We start from the raw sequence: 13542 nt of genomic DNA, 5'->3' as shown, positions 1-13542 counted from the left end.
AATGTCATACATAAACACAGTGAAGACCAAGCAGGGCTGTAACCATGGTTTTGGTGCCCAGAGGTGAGGTATGACTACAGCCTCATCTCAGAGAGGGCTGTGAGGCATGTGAATACACCAGAAGCATGGTTCTTGTAGGAGGGGCATTAAATCCAGAGCTGCTTAATTACTGTGCTGCTTTGGGCTGGGAGAAATTCTAGGCTTTCACAGAATCAAAGAATGGCTGAGGTTGGAAAGGACCTTTGGAGTTTGTCTTGTTCAACCTGCCCCTGCTCAAGCAGGGTGACCTAGAGCAGGTTGCCCAGGACCATGGCCAGGCAGGTTTTTTTAATATCTCCAAGGATGGAGAGTCCACAATCTTGCTGGCCACCTGTTCAGTCACCCTGACAGTAAGAAAGTGTTTCCTGGTGTTCAGAGGGAACTTCCTGAATTTCAGTTTGTGCCGACTGCCTCTGGTCCCATCACTGGGCACCACTGAAAAAAGCCTGGATTAATCCTCTGTGCATCCTTCCTTCAGGTATATATACACATTGATGAGATCCCCCTAAGCTTTCTCTTTTCCAGGCTGAACAGTCCCAGCTCTCTCAGTCTTTGGTCACATGAGAGATGCTCCAGTCTCTTAGTCATCTCAGTGGCCCTTTGCTAGACCATCTTGGGTAGCTCTACATCTCTCTTTCACTGGGGACCCCATAACTGGACACCAATGCTGAGCAGAGGAAAAGGATCACCTCCCACAACCTGCTGGCAACCCTCCTAATGCAGCCCAGATTACCATTAGCCTTCTTTGGCACAAAGGGACACTTCTGGCTCAAGTTCAACTTGGTGTGTGCCAGGACCCCTAGGTCCTTTTCTGCCAAGCTGCTGTTTGGCTTCCAGCATATATTGGCGCCTGGCATTGTTCTTCCCCAGGTGGAGGACTTTACACTTCCCCTTGTTGAACTTCCTGAGGTCCAACCTGTTGAGGTCCCTCTGGATGGCAACACGACCCTCCAGTGTATCATCCCAGTTTTGGATCATCAGCAAACTTGCTGAGGGTATACTCTGCCCCATCCTCCAGATCACAAATGAAGCTGTTGGACAGTACTGGACCCAACACTGACCCCCAGGGGTGCAACACTAATTATGTGCCTCCAACTAGATTTTGTGCCACTGATCTCCATGCTCTGGGCCAGCCATTCAGACATTTTTCAGTCCACCTCACTGTCTGCTCATCCAGCTCATACATCAACAGCTTGTCTATGAAAGTCTTATAGGAGATAGTGCTGAGCACCTCACTCTGAAGCCTAGGTAGACAATATCCACTGCTGTCCCTTCATCCACCGAGCTAACCACCTGGTCATGGAAGGTTATCAGGTTGGTTTTGAAAGTGATGTTACTGTGGAGATGAATTATTACTGAGTTTTCAAGGGCTGGTATATTTTACTCTTTCTATATATGTAGTGAATGCATGTTTCTCTTTCTCTTCAGGAATTTTGTGAATACTTTTATTCAGTTTAAGAAGCCTATCATTGTAGCGGTAAATGGCCCAGCCATTGGACTTGGAGCATCTATATTGCCTCTGTGTGATGTGGTTTGGGCTAATGAGAAGGCATGGTTTCAGACACCATACACTACTTTTGGACAAAGTCCAGATGGATGTTCATCCCTTACATTCCCCCGGATAATGGGCCTGGCTTCTGTAAGTAGCTTGCAGGGTAGGGGCTGACAGCTTCACAATGCAGTTGTGATAATTTCTCCAGAGTGATTTCAAGACTTTCTACCTTTGCTGTATTGTCTGTTCTTTATTTTCTTATTTCTCTCATGAAAACCTTTCACGAGAAGCCAGTATTTATAGCTTCTCTGCTCCATGATGTTACAACCTAGTCTTCACCTGTGCGCACCAGAACAGAAAGCAGGCCCGGGACCTAATCCCATGTCATGGGCACCCTTAACCCTGATGGTGGCAGAAAGGTTATGTCCTGGTATGCAGGACATATCTTCCCTGCTGACGCCTCACAAGGACCAGCCACCAGTGTCTTGCGTTCAGCACAGCATTAGAGTGTAGCAGAGAATGGGCTGCTCTGCACTCGGTGTCGTTACATAGCAGCGCACTGCATCACCAGCTATTAGCAGCCTTATGCTAGTATGCAAAACAAGTAATTCAGCTTTCATGCACTTGTTTTCAAGAAGTCACGTCGAACTTCCTCACTCGGTAGATCTCTGCTGATGTTTAACACTAGTGTGTTAGGCAAGAAATAATCAGTCCCAATCACCTCTGTGAAGCTTTTTTTTTTTTTTTTTTTCAGTCTTGCACTCAATTTACAGTATTGCTGGATTGAAAAAGAAAAAAGATAACACTTTGCATTGCTGCTGAAAACATAAGCCACATATTACAGATTATCCCTTTTCCTCCTTTCCAATTAGATGGAAGAATCAAATGTAATAAAAACCTATTTTAAAATCTCTTACCTACATTTTATTCATGTTGCCTACTATTTTTTATGCTGTGTTCTTTGAAAACTGTTAGACCTATGTCCCATTCCAATTTGAAGTTGAATAGTAGCAGTATGAAACAAGTGCTTGTAGTTACACTTGTTTTTCCTAAATTACTGTTTATTATAAAAGCCACTTTTTCCCTGTAGGTATCTGTTGCTATAAAAATACAGATTTCAATATATTAAAAGCATCAGTTTGAACAGATCTAATGACTAACTGTATGATGTCTGGATTTAGTTGTTAGAAGAAAACAGAAAAGGTAACTGAAATAGATTAACAGTTATAAGAATATCTTTAATATCTTAGCATGTTTCAAACTACTGATTGTTCCTTTCCCTTTTTATTTGGCCATCCATCTATTCATCCATCCATTCCATCCATTCCCGTCCTTTAGAGACTTGTGATTGTTACTTCTCCTTTCTTTAGAAGTTGTACAAAAAAACCACAAGAAGCTCTTCCCTAGTATACTCTTTCATGTGTTTGTGAATGCTCTCATTTTCCAATATAAAGACTTACTTTAATTGAAAGCTTCCAGTGATAACAATTCCATAATATTCAGTGCAAAAAGGAAAAAAAAAAAAAAATATCCACTGTTTTCATACTATCCTTGACCCCCTGCAGTACAGCAATGTCAATGCTGTGCGGGACAAAGTTGGACTTTAAACAGCAGATTCCAGGAAATATAGTCAGAATCTATACTGAAAATTTTGATAAAGTAACATGCTTTCTATCTACAAAAGGGAGAGAGAAGTCAGCAGAAAGAAAAGATGGTGTGAGTGCGATGAGAAACATTCGGGGTGGGGGAATTAAAATATCATACAAAAGAAAGAATTAAGGCCTCCGTATGCATCATAATACTTTTGTAACAATTTTTAATTCAGAAGTACTAGTCCCACCCTTAACTCTTGTAAATCAGATTCAGTGCGTTCTTTTTATCATCAGCAGTTATGTAAAAATCTTCAATCGCAAGATTGCTGGAAATGTCTTCCCTACCAGGTCAGTCTTGGCTGGTGAGGAGGTCTGCCATGGAGGGTTTTTTAACAGAACATGTTCAACAGAGTTAATTATTTCAGGAAATCTGAAGCCCGGACCCTAGGATTCAAAACTGATACTGTATTGGGAATACCAAGAATTTGAGAAGGATTCTTAAACTTGGCTTTTAGGTTTTGGAAATAATTTATAATAGAGATTAAGGTGAGGTCTGTTTGGGGAGACACGTTATTGTGTGTCTGCTGGGGAGGTCTTGGTCTGTTTTTCTGGTCCTGGCTATAAAGCACAGGAGCCATGTGATCAAGCTTCACGTATTGGTTTTCCCTGTTGGTTTCTTGGCAGCATCTTACGCTTTTCTGTCAGTCATGAGGGATACACGTTTCCATAGCGTCTGTAGTCCACATCACAGCCAGGGTCTCAGGCGTTAGAGACCAGGTCATGGAGCACCACAGCTCACTTGCACTATGGCAGCTAGTGCCTGTGGGGGTGCACGAAAGGTCCCCTGTGACCCTCAAAGCACTTGCTGTAAAAGAGGCCAGAGGATGCCCCAGTGATGTTCCTCTGTGGAAGGAGAAAGACAGACTGAGTAGAAAATTAAGGTTGTTAATGAGAATCTTATATTAATGAAATATTTTATCAATCATCAGCTTTATTTCTGTTGCTGTATTATCCATATGCTGTATTCTTATCCAATTATACCATATACTGGGCTGCATCAAAAGAATTGTGGCCAGCAGGTTGAGAGAGGTGATTCTGCCCCTTGACTCTGCTCTGGTGAGACCCCACCTGGAGTACTCCATCCAGCTCTGGAGCCCTCCACATAAGAAGGACGTGGACCTGTTGGAATGAGTCCAGAGGAGGGCCACAAAGATGATCAGAGGGCTGGAGCACCTCTCCTATGAAGACAGGCTGAGAGAGTTGGGGTTGTTCAGCCTGGAGAAGAGACGGCCCTAGGCAGACCTTATAGTGGCCTTCCAGTACCTAAAGGGGCCTACAGAAACGATAGGGAGGGACTCTCTATCATGGAATGCAGTGACAGGACTGAGGGGAAATGGTTATAAACTGAAAGAGGGTAGATTTAGATTAGATATTAGGAAGACATTCTTTACTGTAAGGGTGGTGAGGCACATGGAACAGGTTGCCCAGAGAAGTTGTGGATGCCCCATCCCTGGAAGTGTTCAAGGTCAGGTTGGATGGAGCTTTGAGTAACCTGGTCTGGTGGGAGGTGTCCCTGCCTGTGGCAACAGGGAGTGAAACTAGATGATCTTTAAAGTCCCTTGCAAACCATTTTAAGAATGCTCATTGCAGGGGGCTTGGACTAGATGACCTTTAAATGTCTCTTCCAACCCAAACAACTCTATGATTTAATTTCTTGGAAAGTAACCAAGTCTGTTAACTTTCACAGCAGATACAAGGCATGATTATATGATTAAAACTTGTTTAGTAGTGGGCGTCTGGCATACATTGTGTATAGATCAAAAGTGAAGATGCAAGAGCAAACCAGCCTCCTTCAAAGCCTGTCAACTAAGAACACTAATGGGAGGGCTCATTTCATGTAAGTTTTTCTCCTATTGCTGTGTTGCAGCTGGCAGCAATAAGATAACTGCCCTAGTACCATTTGTGGTTTTTCACATTTGGGAAAACTCAGCAGCTGCTACTGAGTTTTAGGAAAAAAAAAAAAAAAATATACAGTTTTCTAGGATTCTTTTTTATCCTTGTTACCAAAGAGGCATGTGAAGACTATGTAGACCTGCCCAGCTGACAAATTTCTAACTTTCCCAACTCTTGACTTCACATTTTGATCTTTAATATAAATGTTAAGTATCTCTTAAAATTATTTTGGAAGATTTTTTTTTCCATCTCTCCTTAGGAAAATGATTCCTGTCTTTAGACAGACTTGTGTATATCACTGATTTTTTGGCTAGTGTTTCAGGTTAGTATCATTCACATATAATCTGGAAAATTAGAAGGTATGGTTGTGATAATGAACCTTGTACAATTGATTTTGCTTTCACAGAAGGTAGAACTATAGGGGTATATAATTTCTACCTTTAATTTGAGGTTTCTTGTTTTTTAAACTACGTGAATCACAACTTTCCATGTAAACTTATGAGATGTGCGGATGATAAGTTTTATGTAAAAGATCCTAGGAAACATCTCTCTTTTTTTTTTTTTTTTTTACATGCCTAATGGACTGGGAGTTGCAACCTAGACTTTTTATTTCATTACAATGGGTCGAGTAATAGACCTCTGAGTTTTCAAGTTTCTTTGTGTATAAAATGGCAATACTAGAAACACTACCTGCAGTAATTAGATAACTTGAGATCCTTAACTGAAAGTTGCTGTAGTAGTTACCAAAATGTCCAGTATTAGAAAACATTAAAAAAAAAACTCAGAATTTTGTCCTCAAAAATGCTATACCTATCAGGTTTGGGTGTTTTATAACAGCCTTATTTCCCATATTCCAAGAGTCCGGTGATGGGTTTGTCATATTTTTCAATGTAAATTAGTCATTAAGAAACAGTAAAACTGATTTTTTTTTTTTTTTTTTTTTTGAGGTTGACAATTACTCTGACTTTTTAATCCTCACTGGCTGTTTCCATGCAGATGTCACTGCAAACAAAAAGTTTAACTATATAAGAAACTTCATTAAAGGTAGACTTAAAGCTTCAGCAGAAATGATTGTAGGATGAAGTTTGAATGGGGAAGCTGATAAATAGTGAAATGTATGATAATTACAAATCAAAAAGATTTACAGAACTAGAGATCACCTTATAGCATAGAATATAGTAGTTCTGTACCTTTTAACTATGTACAAGATCTTTTAAATACTGTTGTGTTTTTTTTTTTTTTAATAAGACTACTAAATCAGCTTTTGAAAGGATTTATCTGTTCAGTGTTGAACTACTGAATAAAATGGGAATATTTATTTTCCATGAATTTGATCAGAAATTGGAATATTTCCTGCTCACATTGGTGGGTTTTGGAGGTCAAATGCCAAGATCATCCAGCCATTTTAAATGTTGAAATACTGCTGAAGATTTTTGAGAAGTACTGAAAATAAACCATATATTTAGGTTTCAAACATTTTCAGTACTCAAACACATTTTAGTTGCTAAATATTTAACTATTCTTTTCTACCAAGACTAGCAGTTCCCGGGAGGCCTACTACGGAAACTGGGTTTATCTTTACAATTTACCGATAATGTAGATTTTTAGCAAAGATGTCATTGCTGCAACTAACGTTCTTATAAAGGGCAAGCTGAATGTATTCATTGCTGTTTTACAGATCTGCCAGGCATTATAACCTAGTACCACATATCCAGTTAGTCAAGTCAGCAATACGGCAAGAAAGCTAGAGCTAATGAACATTCATGAATGGGAAACGGCAAAAGACGTTTACATGTTTAACCCTTAAACATAGGCCTCCATATTTTTATAAATATTGACGTAGTACAGCCAACACCACCAACCAGCTATCTATAGGCAAGTCTTTTTCTTTATTAATTAAAAGTTGGAAGAGCTATAATAAAACTATTTCAAATAGTGCAGGCATTTTCCTTATTTGTTTTGAACATTTTTCCTTTAATGAGTTTTGTCTCATTACATTTCATACCAGAAGTAACTTTTTATCCCTTCAGGCCAATGAAATGTTGTTCAGTGGAAGGAAGTTGACTGCGCAAGAAGCTTGTGCCAAAGGACTCGTCTCTCAAGTGTTTTGGCCGGGAACATTCACACAAGAAGTAATGGTTCGAATTAAGGAACTTGTCACATGTAATTCAGTTGTAAGTTTCCTTTATTTTCTTACCATACATTTTTATAATTAGATTAATAAGAATCGAAGTATTATTAGACTACACCATTATGTCCTTCTAAAAAAAGACCATTTTCATGAAACAAGGATTGCATTTTCATATAGCAACATCTTTTAACATATTCTTACATATCTTTTTGTTTCTGGGTGTTTTTAGGATTTTTTTTAAGTTTTTATCTGACTGTATAATATGCCATAGTACATTGTGGTTAAGAACATTAAAACAGTATTGGACTCTTTACAATATATTTTGGGTTTAACATAGTTGCGTAAATCCAACATATTCTAATTAACAGTGTAAACAGTTGCCCTAAGAACTGCACAGAAACACAGAAATCTTGAGTTATCTTGAGTTGTAGGTTAAATTACCAAGGAAATAAATGCAGACTTTGACATTAAATTGAACTTAAAGTTTTACAAGTAATGCCTAGTGCATTAGTGGTTGTGTGCACTACTGGCAGTTGCACAAGATAGCTTAAACTACCAATATTTTATGCTTTCTTATGAGAAGAGATGCGGTACAAATTAACTGTTCTGTGCATTAGAAATTTTGCGTTTTGAAACAGATTAGTAGTTTTCTAAATGGAAAAGCAAACAAGGTTTTTCAATCTATTTTAAACATTCAAGAGATTCAAGGTCTGTCTGGTTATTAGAGCAGTTCCGGATAACAGTGTTATGATTAGCCTTCACCAAAATGGAGCTGGACTTTTCTCTAGTTAGTATAAAACCATATATATATATTCATAGCTATGATTTTATGAATTTCATTATTTCCACATTGTTGCGTACAGAATAAAGGATATCCTGTGTGATGCTACAAGAAAGACTCTATGAGAAACTGTTGACAGAAACGTTTCTTATGTCATAGTATATCCATGAATCAATAAGCTTAAGTTCATAATCAACTTCAGGATTTGTCAATATAAATCTGTAAGTGCACATGTTGCTCAGTTCTCATGTAATACTAACCCAACTTTTTTTTTTTTGGCCTAGGTACTTGAAGAATCCAAAGCTTTAGTACGTAATATCATGAAGGTGGACTTGGAACAAGCAAATGAAAAGGAGTGTGAGGTTTTGAAGAAAATCTGGGGCTCAGCACAAGGAATGGACTCAATGTTAAAGTATCTGCAGAAGAAAATTGATGAGTTCTGATGAGATGCCCGTTGACACTGGAATTTTATTTCTTGGACATCAGGGCAAACAAAATATGCCCATTTTAAAAACCTATATAAACTCACTCCTTGCTCAGCTTGGGAACAGGAGTGGACCCCCCTCCCCTTTTATTGTCAAGGGGTTTAAAAGTACTGTATCACTTAAATTTGAACAAAACTCCTTTCTCCCTGATTGTTACATATAGATATATGTACACGCACACAAGTGTATGTGTGTGCATATCTATGTCTTTTATATATATATATAATGTAATATGTGTGTGAGAGTGTGTATGTAGACACACACACACAAGCTAAAAAAATGATAGAGTGCACTACCAAACATCTCTCTAAAGGCTCTAGTTTTTGTTATCTTTGGCTAGTACTGTATCAAATAGAGAATGGATTAAAAAGTGAATGGTGTTGCATTATTTTCTGTGTGGCAGGGAAGTCTGGAATAATGCTTTTCTTTTTCATTAGAATACAGAATGGAAACGGGTATTAGCCAGCCCTTACTTTCACTGCCCAACGAGTCAGCTAAGATACATGGCGTTGTCTCAGAAGAAGGTTGAAATACCTCAAGTAATGGAACATTCTAAATTTTTGGGGAATTAAACCCTATTAAGATTAAATCACACGTATCCCCAAAAAGAGAGTGTGCTCAGGATTAATGCTAAGAAAACACTCTGTCCTTTTTTGGGGGGAGGTATAGAGGGGTGGGAAGAAGGGGGCAGGAATACATTTAATTCTTACCCAGATAGCATGAAGAAACCACTGTCTCTTGGGGAAGGGGAATGAGGGGAAGTGGGAGGGAAATGGAAGGGGGAAGAAAGGAAAAAAAACACCAACCAACAAACAAAAAAGCTTGTTTTGCAGTATTAGTGAATCACTGAATATCTTATGTATGAATATCCTAAGTTATAAGTTAGTTTTAGTGGGTTTTTAAATAGTGTCTCTGGGTTTGGGGTTTTGGGGTTTTTTTTTTTTTGGTTCTTTTGGGTTTGTTTTTTTTTTAAATAACTACAATAAGTGCTTCTGTTGCTGGGTGAGAAATACTACTTTATATACAGTTTGGGTTTTGTTTCTTTTTTTCCTAGTTGCTGGTTTAATTGATGTATTACACCAAAAATGCATTTTATGTTCATAAATTTTAGGTTCACTTAGAATATATTATTTAATAAGTTAAAATTCTTTTGGCACACTATTAAGCAAAAAAAAAAAAAATCCTTTAAAAAAACAACTACCTTAATTAGATGTTTAATGTTCTTTGTCTATGCTTTTTTATTATTTTAAATATACACTATATACAGTATGGTGTAAAAGAGTGCCCTGTGTAAATAGACCTATTTTGCATTCCTTTCAGGAGTGGTTATTGATTCCTGACTGCAGATATCTAGTATTACTTGGGTATCTGTGCTTGCAATCTTATTGAATGTATTATGAAGAATGAAAAAGAAATCAAACCTTATTTTTGTACAGTTTTAAAGTTTTTACTTGGAACTGACCCACCTCCCCTTCCCAGTGGAGAGCTGTACAGTGTGTAAATCTGCCTTTACCTTGGATTGGTACAGTATTTTTGCATCTGTGGGACCTACTTTTTTGTTCTAGTAGTTTGAACTATATATAAACTGTACAATCTGTAAAGTTTTTATAGAATAAATATTCAGCTGTGAAAACTGGTTAAATAAAACTAATATTTCTTAACACATTTTAAATGTGGTTCTCTCATATAGTTATCTTTTTCAAAGACATTTCAAAGTAAGAGTTGCTTAAATGAATCTTGCAAATTAAAGACAATTATTTATGTTTTGTATTGTTATATAAGTGTAACAATTTCCTTCAGAGGAAAAACTGAAAAAGAATTTATTGTAAACTATATAGAATTTTCCTCTTGGAGGAGGTGGTTGGAGAAAAGACCTAGAGGAAGTCATTCTACTAAATTATTTTGTTACAGTTCTAAAAGAACGTTCAGTAAATTTTTCTTTGCACTCTCTTAAAAATGGGTCATTTTCCCTACAATGCTGCAGTAAAGTGAGAATTCCTTAGTTGAATTTGATTTTGTTCAAAGGGAGAAGGAAAGATACCTTACCTACAGTTCTGTAGTGTTAAACCTTTTGGAACCTGATGCAAATATACAGGAAGAGCCCTTTGTTGGCATCTGTAAGAAGCATTTGGGCATAGATTGTGCATATTTCATCTGGAGGAGGAATATTTATCCTTTCCTTAAACATCCAAGAATTTCTCCGTACCAGAGGACTGAAGCTAGAGATATTTAAGAAAAATTAAATCAGTTGAAGGTGCAAGCAATTCAAATGGAAAATAATTCTACTTGCTTTATTTTTGTGTTATTATCAGTCAGGCTGTTGTGCTGCCTACAATTTGCATACTAAGATGTGAGTCAGTCAGTGCCCATGTAAATTCCCGTACTTGACTGGAAAAAGTCCTTGGTTCAGACCAATTCATATACACTGTCAGTGTCACTGTGCAATTGCCCTGCCTTTATATTAAAAGCAGTAACTAACTTTACACTATTAACAAATTATGCTTTCATTCATAAACACGATACACATTTTGTCTATATATTGGACTACAGGGATACTGTTTCTTTAGGAAAATACTGTCCAGCTCTTCAGTTTAGGTCAGTAAATAGCTTTTGATGTGTATGAAAGTTACAATTGTTAGTTTAGTCTTTGCAAAACCATAACAGAACAAAGAACAATTATAGACTTCTAGTAGCAAGCAATCAGGCCTGCAATAGCACAAAAAAATGACAAGATATTTTAAAAAGAGTGGGTTTGAGGCTTTTCTTCACAGAAAACACAGGTCTTCATCTAGCCTGTTTCGTTGCTGATGCTTGCATTGTTCTACATAAGTTTGCAGTACTGCATAGACAAATTAACCTGAGGCATCAGATTTTTAGCCTCTGATGACTGATTGCAACCGTAGCCACAAAGGTTTGACTGGGCCAAGGAGAAGCACAGGGAAGCTGCTGAAGCCAGCATTACTTCTAAAGACACCTCCTTTGAAGACACAGCCTCACAGAAGCAGTGGTACTTGGAGATGACTTTTCTACATTGATTCTAGTACCAACGTGCAAACAATTTGTACCTGGAGAATTCTGGAGCATCACACGTTGTTGGACCCAGGTGAAAAAGAAAGAGTATTTTCCTGAATGATGCCAAGAGAACTTCCATATGGCTTCTTTTTTTTTTTTTTTTAAACAAGGAAGACATTTTCCACAGTGTTTTCCTCCTCAGGCACAAAGGCAAATCACAGCACGTGTTTGGGTGTCAGTCTAATCAGTGGCTAGTAGAATTAGGAATAACGGTATCAGAATATAAATTCCATCTAGCTTTAGCCTTGCTCAGTCCTGACCCCAAGTCTCCTCTATAGACTGTCTGCTGTCTTCACTGCATCACTCTACTACACAATCTGCTCAATTCCTTACAGAGCACGGAGACATGCTGTATCAAGGAGCGTTGATAATGCAGTGTAGGATTCCATGGCATTCTCATTCTCTTCCTGAAATAGGTAATGTCTCAGGCACTAGCAAACAGCAAACTGACAAGCACTGGCAACTTGGACTGCATTGAGGCCCCAGAGTACACTTTCCCCACAAAAGTTTCATCGCATTCAGGTTTACTTTTGGAAGTAAATAAGAGAACGCTCCTCCTGGTCAGGAAACAGTACCAGAGAGCCATGGGTTGAATTTATTTGGAACTGTTTGAAAGCCACCTGTGCACACTAAACCATACCTTCTGCTGCTATGGTAGTTTGAGCAAAAATAGAAAGCAGAGCAAGGTTTTAGCTCTGGGTAAACTAACTTACAACAAAGTGTATTTGGGGGTAATCTGAAGATCTGAACTCACCTATGGGTCTTTTCCTTGTTCAAATTTCCTAATTTGCATGAATCCCGGATTTCAAGCAGTTTCCTTCGGTGAGTCCTTCCCTGGATTGCTGACATTGTCAGAGATACTCCTCTGTGCTTCAGAAGCTGCACCCATTATCCATCTGAAAACAAGGCTCAGAGGAATTAAATAATTTTTTTAGGTGAGATTAATTTCTTAAAGTAAGCACACTTGAAAATAATAGAAAAAACACATAATACTGAGCTATAAACTGCTTAAATTTACACTGATCTATTTCATACTTTATCCAAACAGTGGATGAAATAGGACCGTACACATCTAGGGAATGAGGCAGCAAACAAAACACTTCTGCCCAAGTGGACAGGACACTCTCGCTTCACTAAATGGAGCCAATACTCTACCTAGGTTTGCGAGTGGAAATTGAGGCACTTCATCTGGGACATGACAAGTAAGCTTGTGAAGAGAGTAGGAGGGAAGAGATACCTCTTAACTCAGTTACAGTTTGCCATATGATTTTCCATCCTAAGGAACTGCCAGTGGCTGTCAACACCACAGGCTGTTTCCCTACAGAGCTGTAGTAGAGGCTGAGTTGGCAACCTTAAGTCATACAGTGTGGGAGCTCAGTTATACCGAAGGTGGCACACAGTTGAATTTTTCTTCCCAAGGGAAGAAGTATCAGGGGGAGAGCACGTGTATAGCACAAGATCACCATGGTCCTGTTCTGTACAGCCCCTCAGATTTCTGTAGAGAATACTTCACTCACAGGTCTCTGCATTTATGTTTCTTTTTTTACTTACTTGCGAGGGACACGACTGGCAGATTAAGTCATGCACCAGACTTGCAAACAAATAAAACCCAAATATAATTACGTCACAAGGTACCCGCAAGATGAAGAGTGGCTTGATGTGCAAAGATTTTGAAGTGCAATACAAAATGAGAAGATGGTGATGGAATTCTTTTGGTCCTCCTCATCCCTCCTGCACAGGGAAAAATACAACAAAATGAGTGGAATTAGAAACCGCCAAGAGACAGCAGGTAAGAAGCTAAAGGAGCTGCAGGAGGAAATAAAGGAATGACGGTTATTCTCCCTTAAGTCCTCATTCTCATCAATGCTGAAAGAGATACAATTGACAAGAACACCAGGTGGACATATACGTGTTCCATACATCAGTGTGGAGCACATTATAAGTGTCCTATGTCCTATATGCCTAAAGTCATGCAAGCTTCATAGCCCCTGGTCCTC

At 38.4% G+C, this 13542-nt stretch overlaps 1 protein-coding gene across 1 annotated transcript in view; it reads left to right on the top strand.

Moving 5' to 3' along the window:
• The window catches only part of CDYL (chromodomain Y like), a 101722-nt gene extending 92555 nt beyond the window's left edge, over positions 1 to 9167 (top strand). Inside the window, exons 5-7 of the mRNA XM_082499006.1 lie at positions 1468 to 1678; positions 7107 to 7250; positions 8273 to 9167. Coding sequence (XP_082355132.1) covers positions 1468 to 1678; positions 7107 to 7250; positions 8273 to 8431 — 514 coding nt within the window. The 3' untranslated portion in view covers positions 8432 to 9167. The remainder of the gene's footprint in view (positions 1 to 1467; positions 1679 to 7106; positions 7251 to 8272) is intronic.
• Positions 9168 to 13542: the final 4375 nt, after the last annotated feature.

This window comes from Vanellus vanellus (assembly GCF_965231255.1).
Source record: "Vanellus vanellus genome assembly, chromosome: 2".
Classification (NCBI taxonomy): Eukaryota; Metazoa; Chordata; class Aves; order Charadriiformes; family Charadriidae; genus Vanellus; species Vanellus vanellus.
The sequence above is the reverse complement of the archived record's forward strand: the minus strand, read 5'-3'. Positions and strand labels throughout refer to the sequence as shown.